Here is an 11,387-nt window from a genome sequence, read left to right on the forward strand (position 1 = left end):
AAAATTGTTTTCTGTTTTCTGCATTATCAGTGTGAAATGTTTTAAAAGAGCCATTTGATTTTTCGGATGCAGGACTATATAGAAACAGCTTTGTTCAGGAGCTTGGAATGATAAAAGTGAACTATATTTAATATCTATTTCTGAAACAAAGGCCTGGGATGTCAGAATACTTATGCATGTTAATGAGACTCTAAGCAGTTGCAAAAAAAAAATGTTGGATGTTGTATAATAAAAAGGTGAGGAACCCTTTCACATTCTTGTTCCACCTTCTTGAGGGCTTGAAGTCCTTCCTGAGTCCACCCACAGATAGCTAATTAGTTGCTGAAATAAAGAGGAAGGTGTTTTGAATCATTTGCCTTACACCTTGCATTTCCTCAAATGTAGTGTTTCTCACTGGACAACCCATAGTTGATTGCATGTGTGCATGGCAACAGTGTCATTATAAGGGGGGAAAAACTAATCCCTTACAGTGCCAGCTAAGGTAGACATCTCCAAGTGCACTACTGGCTTTGATTCTGGAATGGGGTGCTTTCTGTGTGGAGTTTGCATGTGTTTTGTCCAGGTGTTCTGGGTTGCACCCAGTTTTTAAAGACCAGTTGGCTAGGTTAATGGCAGCCTATGATTAGTCCAGCGTGTGTGTTTGCCCTGTGCCAGACTGCTGTCCAGTCAAGGATGTAGTCCTGCCTTTACACCTTTTGTCTGACGGTTAAGGCTTTGGCAGATTTTTTACATTGCTGCATAGAATGTTATAATGGAATTGTTGATGTAACATTAGTTCCCCTTGTAAATACCATTTAAAAATAGAAAAACGTTTCTTACATTTTCGTTTTAGTTTGTAAGATACATATTTCATCATCAGTTTTGATATGAATGGTTAGCTGTAATGTTTAAGTACACAGTCACTGTACACTGTGCTGTTCTTTTCCTGACTAAATTCTGAATGTTTAGGTGCTGATACAATGGATGTGGTATAGGAGAAAAATCTTTATCAACGAAATCGTATAGTTTGCTCTGCAAGCCCGGGTATCACTGACTTGAGCCATCCGATTGTAGTAACCCTGCGGTTATGTATTAAGATGTGCAAAGTCTAGATTATATTTTGCATTTGCTAGATGCAGAAATCAACACTTTTTCCTGAGTTAATTTAGCGTTCAGCCTCAAACCTTGGCCGGTCCGCTATCTGTTTTGCTCCAGTTTTGGCAAGAAACGCTGTCACAGTCCTCCACATCAAGAAGTCTCTCACACAGAAAAATAATTGGTCCAGTTCCTGCTGAGAAGATGAAATTCGCTGGGGAATATTTTTTTTTTCCTCAGGAAAACTCAACTACCTATTCGCCGTTCACCGGATTGTAATTCTTTGTTAAAAATGTTTTTTCTTGATTTCTAAGCGAAATGTTCCGAGTATAGCGAGAGTGAATATTATTGACCACAAGCTTTATTCTTGTCTTTTTCTTACCATATAAAACGGCCCTTTTAAATTATTTGAGTGCTTGTGGATCTAATTAATGTATTAGATGTGTACTCTTCATAAACTTTCATCTGAAACTTGATTTCAGATGTTTGTAATGTATAGGCCTGCTTCGTAGACAGTTTCAAAAATCAAAATTTTGTTGTTTTAAGATTCAGCGTCTGCGGAAATTGATTTTTAAAATACATATATGTCATTATACGAATTCTGGCAAAGAAGGAGGTACTTCAACATCGAACGGAATGCTCTAACGCATTAAAGTTGTATTGCTTCACCACGGTCGGCTTAACAGTCTGTAACTATACTAGGCTAACTGCGACCTTCATACTGTATATACACACGCATATATATAGAGAGAGAGCGAATTTAATTATATAATGTCAAAAAATACCTTGGAAGCCAAGAGGTATTTAACGCTTTTCATTTGGTGAATGCATTTTCTATTAGGTGACTTCTGCGTTTTGATTCATATCGAGTCCTAAGTACCAACATAAAATATTCATTTGCTACGGGACCGGTAAACACATCTTTAAAGGTACTGAATCATTTCACGCTATATCACCAACATTTTAAGGCATGAAGTGTGCTGTCATCTTCTGTATTTTAATAATAAATTGTTTCACTCATAAACATACTTTGCTACTCTTGCTACGTTAATGGGTAAATATTGTTCCCATTTCCCTCTATAATGTGTCACCTATAAATTGTTTTTTTTTTAACAGATTAAATGCACTAGAAAAAATGGTTCGCTTTTGCTCTTGGGGAAACCGGTGCGCTATCTACCATTTTCAAATAATTAAAAATTCTAGTAAAATAAACTGAAAAATATGTATTTCATGCACATTTATGTAAAGGCTTTATGTGTTCATTTATGTTTATATTTCGTTTATTGCGTGGGTGGTAATATCACAAATGGATAAATAGCACAAGCCTAATTTAAAATACTTTGAAATATTTGGGTCCACTTTCTAAGATCGAATTGTCCAAAACAAAGAACTATCTTTGATAGTCACAGAGAGACCCCGTATCGCGTCTGTGTGCATCTCTCGCTATTTGCTATCTTTGCGATTAGGACCCAGATGATTATCGTAATTAATGTCTGTCTAATTAAATTACTGTCAGCAACGAACCAATAGCAAAAGTCGTTTCATTAGCATTGCTGGCAGAAGGATCAAAAGCAACCTTGTCTGATTACAGCATAGTGTCAATTGGCTAATCGGCTGTCTAACAAAAACTAGATCAAACCACGGGAAGGCGTTTTCTTTCAAACTAGATTTTTGGGGCGTTAAGTTAACCGAGGAGAGGTTTCACAAAGGTTGCGTGAATCGCTTTTGTTTAAAGAGCTATGCAGCTGGAGCATTGCCTCTCACCATCTATCATGCTCTCCAAGAAATTTCTAAATGTGAGCAGTAGTTACCCAAACTCAGGCGGATCTGAGCTTGCCTTGCAGGACCATCCTATTATATCCTCCACTGACAACCTGGAGAGAAGTTCACCTCTGAAAAAAATTTCCAGGGGGATGACGAATCAGTCAGAGGCAGACAATTTTCCTGACTCCAAGGACGCACCGGGGGACGTCCAGAGAAGCAAACTATCTCCTGTTCTGGACGGGGTCTCTGAAATTCGTCATAATTTCGATGGATCTGCGGCAGAAAGGTATCTGCTGTCTCAATCTAGCCAACCCCAGCCTGCCTCCGCTGCACCTAGTGCAATGTTCCCTTACCCAAGTCAGCATGGACCAACGCATCCAGCTTTCTCTATTGGAAGTCCGAGCCGATACATGGCTCATCACCCAGTGATTACCAATGGAGCATACAACAGCCTTCTGTCTAACACCTCTCCGCAAGGCTACCCAACTGCTGGATACCCTTACGCCCAGCAGTATGGCCATTCCTACCAAGGAGGACCGTTCTACCAGTTTTCTTCTGCACAGCCTGGGCTAGTTCCTGGTAAAGCCCAGGTCTATTTGTGCAACAGGGCACTGTGGCTCAAGTTCCACAGGCATCAAACCGAGATGATTATAACCAAGCAAGGAAGGTAGGTGACCATTATTTTGGGTTTCCCGATTTAAGACGGCCGTGCGTTCGATGAAGACGAACTCGATAGAGACGAGAGAAAAACACGGTACGCTGTTAAAACTTGAATATGCTAACTGCGAAGGTTTTAAACCATCTTCCGATAGAAACGATCGAACTGTGAAACTGCCTGCGTACTAGATTTAGTTTACCCATTCGGTTTGGATGCATAACTTTATTTTTAATCTGCTTTCTACAATTGAAAACAACGGCATGATTAACCAAATGCAGCTCACTTAAAATATTTAGAGATGCACTGAGAAAATGTTCAAATTTATTTAAAAAAATCTAACTCCTGTTGTACTTGCTCAGTTTTTCTACACTAGTACCATTTTATTATTATTATTATTATTATTATTATTATTATTATTAACGAGGTTTTGACCTTATGATTTACACCAGGTCTGTATGGGTCACATGTTTTGGTTAAAACGTAAATATTATTATTAACTGCTGTGATGGAGAGAAATATCTGACTGATATTTCAGTGCCTAGTGACTTTTCTTTGTTTACGATTTTTTACTTCTTTAATGTAACTTTATCATATTGAAGCAATGTCTTAGAGAACAGGTGCAGCTTCCTATTTGTCATTCATCTGTTTTCTTGAAGCGTTATAAATGTATTACAACTATATTGCTGTAAGAGCGAAGAACCTTGAATTTCCCCCCGTTTTTACTCATAGAGAAATAAAATCCAAACAAGACTTATCGTTTTAATAATAAATGGTCACTATTCATTAAAACTCTTCTTGTTATTTCCAGACGGATGTTTCCATTTTTGAGTTTTAATATTTCTGGACTTGACCCGACGGCGCATTATAATATATTCGTGGACGTGATTTTGGCCGACCCCAACCATTGGAGATTCCAAGGAGGAAAATGGGTTCCGTGTGGCAAAGCGGACACAAATGTGCAAGGCAAGTCCTTCCAATTAACACTCTCATAACAGACATAGGTGAGAATTATTAATTAAAAAATCATGGACTCAACAGGGACCATATTGACTGTTCAATATCAAAAATCGAGGTCAAGCCGCGTAGCCAAAATCGCCACACTGCAGAGCTGCCGGAAAAAATATAACTGACAGCATGCGCCTAGCCGATGGAAATGTATTTAGCAGAAATACCTTCTAACACTACAAATGTTGTTGTGAATATGCAGTAATAATGAGATCGAAGATTTGTATCTGTTTGTTTATTTGTGTACTTATTAATTCCTTCACTTATGCAGGAAACCGGGTTTATATGCATCCAGATTCTCCTAACACGGGAGCTCACTGGATGCGGCAGGAAATTTCCTTCGGGAAACTAAAGTTAACAAATAATAAAGGAGCCTCTAACAACACGGGTCAGGTAAGATAAAAGTCACATGAATTATTTCAATTAATGACTTGTTTTTCCTTAATTACTACATTACGCTTATGAAACTTCAGAAATGATTCACGTACAATAAGGAGGATAGCGGATTTTTTCATTTATACTCGAATGATAAATTCTGACAAAATACTACTTTACAGGCTAACACTCTGAGTCTTTTTTTTTGCTTTGGCGAATGTAATTGTAGTGTCGAAAAGAATCTGACAGTGCATATAATACCTTCGTTTTTTTCACCCTGTCCCTTTGATTTTGATTTCTCTTCTTTAGATGGTGGTTTTGCAGTCGCTACACAAATACCAGCCTAGACTGCACGTAGTGGAAGTGAATGAGGATGGAACAGAGGACACCAGCCAGCCGGGAAGAGTGCAGACCTTCACTTTCCCGGAGACACAATTCATCGCTGTAACGGCTTATCAGAACACCGATGTAAGATCATCCCTTTCCCACCTGTAACAGCGCAGTAGCCTAATACAAGTGTGTTTTATTTTAAATAAGCATATCTGAATCATAATCATCTAGGTAATCCAACACATCGGGGAGGCAGAGGGTAAAAACAAAGAATGAGACTGTTTATTGCGTTTAAATGCAAAATTACCCTAAAACACAAAACGATACACGGCCTACTGACAGACCACAGTTAAGCAACTATGCTTTTTTTCTCCAAATATTAAAAGTTAATTATTATGACACAACTACAATAAAAAATTAGTTCAGGTGGGTAGCTGCGTCAGCATGCGTAGGCTGCAAAGGAACAAGTAATAGGTTTATTCCATGCTGAAAAAAAGAAGAAAGAGAACACAACGTTTCGGCCGTGGAGCCTTCTTCAGGTGTGAGAGAGACAGGGCAGTAGGCAAAGGTAAAGAGGGTAAAAACAAAGAATGAGACTGTTTATTGCGTTTAAATGCAAAATTACCCTAAAACACAAAACGATACACGGCCTACTGACAGACCACAGTTAAGCAACTATGCTTTTTTTCTCCAAATATTAAAAGTTAATTATTATGACCCCACTTTACCTTTGCCTACTGCCCTGTCTCTCTCACACCTGAAGAAGGCTCCACGGCCGAAACGTTGTGTTCTCTTTCTTCTTTTTTTCAGCATGGAATAAACCTATTACTTGTTCCTTTACAATAAAAAATAGTCATTTGAATGCTGGTTGTTTTAACAGTTGAATATTACGAGAAGTAGATCAAATCTGAGGAAACTGATCTTTTTTTTTTCAGATTACGCAACTGAAAATCGACCACAATCCGTTTGCAAAAGGATTTCGGGACAACTACGACACGTGAGAATATATTGATTTTGTTGTGTAGCATAACGTTATTTTTAAATTATACAAATATAGCCTATATATTGCTTGAAAACATTTCACGATATTATTTAGTGAGTTTTTAAATTCTTCAGTCGATTAATGTCAGGTTTGTGATAACCATTAAGAACAAATTAAATTGACAGAAATTCACAAGTGTTTTTATAAGTTCTGTATTGGGCGTATACAAATATATTGGGAGAAATGTCACATATCTACACAGTAAAACTATTAAAAACATTTTGATTATATATATTACTGTACTTTTGTATTTCTGTGCATGTTAAATAACCGTAAGCACACGCATACAAATATACCTGTTTGCATTAACGTGTTTAAGGTTAAAAATAAAACGATTTTCTGTGAATAATGATTATTACGAGACTTATGATTATGAGTATCATTAGTCTTTAGTGTTATTTTATCGACTGATAATAATAATTTTTACTGCTTAAGTGTTCATTAACCTGCATATTGTTATACCGGGGAGTTGCGTCATCGCGCGAGATTCAACTAAATTGAAATAAATAATGAATAGTTCTTCGCTTCGATTAAAATAGAGATCCATGTAAACTACTTTAGGCTACAGGCCTAATAACATAGCAAATTTAAGACTGTGAACTTTCGAAATGTTTAAATTATACTAATTATTAAACCGCATCGCATCTTTGTACAGCCTGTCTGATTGCACTTAACTGTTAAGACGTGGGGTGTAGAGCCCCGTGTATATTAAATTTTATTAGACCAAAATGTGATACGACTTTGTGTTTGAAACACAAAATGACACCCATAAAGCGGGGAAACAAATTATGTTAAAACGTTTTTTTTAAAAATGTTTTTAGTTTGTCAACGTGTTTTTAAAATATTTTAGAGAAAGGCGTTGCACTTTATTGTTGCCTCCGGTTATATAGTTTCAGTGCCACTTGTTTTAAAGAACTATAATAAACAGGGGAAGCGAACACTTTCTACACGCCAGTTCTTCGCATTTCGTGTGAAAAGTTAGTGAGCGCTGAGCAATGTAATATTGGAACTGGAAAAAAATCATTCTTGCACCTCCGTTAATCAACGGAAAACGCAAAAGTGAATTCGAAGGAAGTAATTTCAAATATCCATTTTGTATGCATTTATCGCTTGTGTGATAATACATAGGATAATAACAAATGAAGACGATATTTAAATTATGTCGACGCAACAATTGTATGTTTGCAAAATACATTGTTCCAAAACGTTTTTTAAATCTTTGAAATATTTGTTGACTGTTTTATAGGGGGGATATAACTTGAGGTTTTCTCGAGATTTCGGTATAAGTAGTTGGTAATACAATAACTTATTTAAAGAGCGCTTTTCATGCTTACTGTCAAACTCCCTGTCACAGAGTTAAAACAGAGAAGTAGTTAACAACAAATCTCAAAGAGAATGATTAATGGGGAAAAAAACGCTCGTTGCTCACACTTTATATAGTCTAACAGGAATTAGCTCAGATTGCAAAACATAAGTACCATCAGTCTTATCCGTTTTTGTACATACTGTTGAAATGCATACAGTTTAAATGGACAAGAAAACTAGTTTTTAAGTTGAAGAAGCCGGTGCACTCCAAAACCGAATCACACGACATGCAGACCTATCAATTTTGGCTTGCCCAATTGCTTTGTTAATTTTGAAAGGACAATAAATGCTTAAATGTCTTGTCGGGGCCGTTTTTTTCCTGTTTACTCTGCGATTTTCACGACGTCTTCGTGTTCTGTCTTCAGGATCTACACGGGCTGCGACATAGACCGTTTGACACCGTCGCCAAGTGACTCTCCTCGCTCCCAGATAGTGCCGGGTGCTAGATACGCCATGGCGGGCTCTTTCCTGCAGGACCAATTTGTCAGCAGTTATGCCAAATCCCGCTTCCACCCTGGCGCTGGGACTGGTCCAGGCACGGACCGCAGCGTCCCACACAGCAACAGCTTGCTATCCCCGCAGCAAGCAGAGGAGACCGCAGCGGCTTCCCCGCAGAGATGGTTTGTCACCCCTGCCAACAACCGACTGGACTTTGCCGCCTCGGCATACGACGCTGCCGCCGCCGCTGATTTTGCTGGCAACGCAGCTACTCTTCTGTCTTACGCAGCTGCCGGAGTTAAGGCTCTACCGCTGCCGACGGCGGGCTGCTCAGGTAGACCCCTGGGTTATTACACAGACCCCTCGGGCTGGGGGGCGCGCACTCCACCGCAGTACTGCAGTAAATCGAGCTCCGTGCTTTCCTGCTGGCCCACCAACAGCACAGGCAGCAGGACTGGCGCCTCAAACTCATATCTCGGGGAAGAAGGGGACAGCCTTGCAACAGAACGCTCTCCGCTAGGGGGGTCCGAAGACACCAAACCCAAAGACCTGTCGGAATCAAGCTGGATAGAGACTCCTTCTTCCATTAAGTCCATCGACTCCAGCGATTCGGGGATTTTTGAGCAGGCAAAACGGAGGCGGATTTCACCTTCTGCCACGCCGGTTTCTGAAACTGCCTCCCCACTGAAAAGCGAGGTGTTAACGCCAAGGGAATGTGAGAAGAACTGTGCAAAGGACATTGGTTACTATAGTTTCTACTCGCATAGCTAGAAGCTGAAACAGGAGGGAAAAAACTGTTAAGAATAGCAGTACTGGCTGAAACAAATCAGGAAACATCAAAACCTTGCTAAGTGTGAATTGTGAAACCTACAAGCTTGATTTTTTATTTTACGTTTCCTGGGACCATATTTATCAAGCTGTATAGTTATAATTAGCATTTTACTAACAAAATAAGGCCTGGTATAGCATTAGACCGAAGTGTTTGGCTGTAGAAACGTTGCTGGATCTGGAGTTGCCCAATTGTCACGCAGTTAACACTGTTTTGAAGTCACAGGACCATGTGACAACACCGAAACTTGATACATCGTCTTAATGCAGTAGATTTCATATTTTGAATTGTATCCAATACAGTGCCAAATAGGAATGTTTTATAGAAAATGCCAAAATACTGCTGACCTGCAAGTGTTTCCCAGTCGAGCTCTTTTTTAAAAATGTGTATGTCATTGTAATTATGAGAAGAAATGTACAGACATATGTAGCTGTTAGTGATATTGTATCGTGTGGAAGTATGTACATTTTACTGTATTGCATTTTGATATTTCAAAATGAGCATTATAAAGACTAATTGCTACTCAGCAATTGTCTATGGTCACAAGAGTGATGTGTATTGGTTTTCCTGTTAAATGAACTGTACAAGGTCGTAAGAGTATTTAGACTTCCTAGTAGCAAACCGCATTTTTAAAGTCTATTTATGCCCTAATTTAATAGGCTCATTTTCTTTTTAAAACGTTAAATGTTTGTTAGATTATTAGGGTGGGGGAAGGTAGTGTGTAATTATAAGCGATATTTCACAGTTGTTCTTGGTTGTACAATAATTTGACAATACCTTGAACTTGTCTTCAAATTTTATTAACTCATCAAGTCTGTGAAGTATACATTTTGTACTTCCCAATATTTACTTTGTGTACATGTTTGTTTATTGGTAAACTGTTGTATATGTTGTTATGGTGAAAACTTGTACATTTTTACTCAATTAAAAAATCTTTAAATGTAACGTGTGACGTTTCGGGGTCATGTAGCCTCTGCAAGTAAGATATTTCGCATTACCATGTGATAAAAAATACTTTATTACAATCACAAAACCCCATCGAAATGCTATTGATTTTTTTAATTGCCTCTTTCACGCCTTTTAATTCTAAAGCATCTAAATCGCGATGATTTGCAATTACAGGGGCTTGTTAAGAATTCTTTCAGCATTTCATTTGAACTACAGGAAATGTAATCGTTAACATGAAAAAAGAATGATGACAGCAGCTAAAATTTTAGACCACAAACTTTAACATTTTATAAGTAGGACTAGATATCTATTTCTTGCAAATGACCTATTGCGTATTTATTGGTGCTACAGTATGGCTAATCAATCTAAAACCAACGGATGTTAGATGTCTTCGCGTCACTACCAACGTGTAGCAAGCTAGTTGATAAAAATGGCCTTCTTATTATTAATCATTTTTATGGTCTTAATATCTGTATTTGAAGGGAAGTTCGTTTTCTTATCGTGCTGTTACCGAAGAAACGGGAAATATTTTCAATAATGATGCTTAATGCTTTTTTAAACTAGACATGTAAATTGTGCTATGCATTCTACGAATTATGTCTGAATCTATTTTATACCAGTTTAATATTAAATTGTAAGGGAAGACAACATTTCAGTAGAGGAAAGATACAGGCGCCAATAAAATAGGTTGATAAAACTAAACTCACTGGAATTCCTCAAACTAACTTTTTAAATAAATGGAAAAGAAAATATTACCAACTGGAGGAGTTGGTATTACACGAAACTCAATATGCTCAAAATAATCCCTTGTCCGTGCCACAGACCTTTAATGTCCAAACATTAGCAGCCTATTTAAGACTATTCTGCTGCGCAGTTATTGTGTCATCACCACTGAGAGATCAACACCAAGAAATCGTTTTTAATGCGTATTTTATGAGATGGAGACTGTATTTTAGCTATCTATGTTTAAATTGTTTCACACGTTTCATAACAGCGGGTACAATTCTCTGTGGGCATCTTCTATTTTTTTATCCCTGCTGTTGTTAACTTTGTTCCAATTCCTGTTAATTTAAAAAAATTAAATTGTGTTTCCATGTTGTCACATTTTGATAAATGAAACGTTGTTTCGCTACTGCCCTTCTCTCCTCTAGGTGGCCTGTAGTTAAACTGTTACATAATTGCGAGGTGTGGACGCTGTTGAATGAGTTGTACTGTAGGTGTTTATGCACATTGATTGCTCTTCATTGTATTTGCCAAGGTATGTCTTTTGTCTGGTTTCTATTGCTCGGACTCCAGAAAATCCTTAATGGAAATGCACTCGTATATTTGGGTCTTGGTTACAGGAAATTCGCCATAAAGGCGAAGTGATTCATTTTAAGGATAATATAAAACAATTTCTTCAAACCCATGGCCACAAATATCAGTCGAAATCCACCTTTTGTAAACTCTACATTGAATATCAATGCTGTTCAATCAAAGCTAAATGTTGAGTTTGGAACTTTAAAACCAGTAATTCAAAGAAACAATTTTGAAAAGTTATATTGTATTTCATTATACAT

The 11,387-nt window shown here is 37.8% G+C and overlaps 1 protein-coding gene across 1 annotated transcript; it reads left to right on the plus strand.

Annotated features, from left to right (window-relative positions):
- Window positions 1–94: 94 nt before the first annotated feature.
- tbr1b (T-box brain transcription factor 1b) lies at window positions 95–10,566 on the plus strand. The gene is made up of 6 exons (XM_006636548.3): window positions 95–3,505; window positions 4,305–4,459; window positions 4,773–4,894; window positions 5,186–5,344; window positions 6,142–6,203; window positions 7,979–10,566. The coding sequence occupies exons 1-6, from the start codon at window positions 2,814–2,816 to the stop codon at window positions 8,820–8,822; spliced, it is 2,034 nt and encodes a 677-aa protein (XP_006636611.1). The 5' UTR covers window positions 95–2,813; the 3' UTR covers window positions 8,823–10,566.
- The last annotated feature ends 821 nt before the right edge of the window (window positions 10,567–11,387 follow it).

Source organism: Lepisosteus oculatus, chromosome 12 (assembly GCF_040954835.1).
Source record: "Lepisosteus oculatus isolate fLepOcu1 chromosome 12, fLepOcu1.hap2, whole genome shotgun sequence".
NCBI classification, from domain to species: domain Eukaryota; kingdom Metazoa; phylum Chordata; class Actinopteri; order Semionotiformes; family Lepisosteidae; genus Lepisosteus; species Lepisosteus oculatus.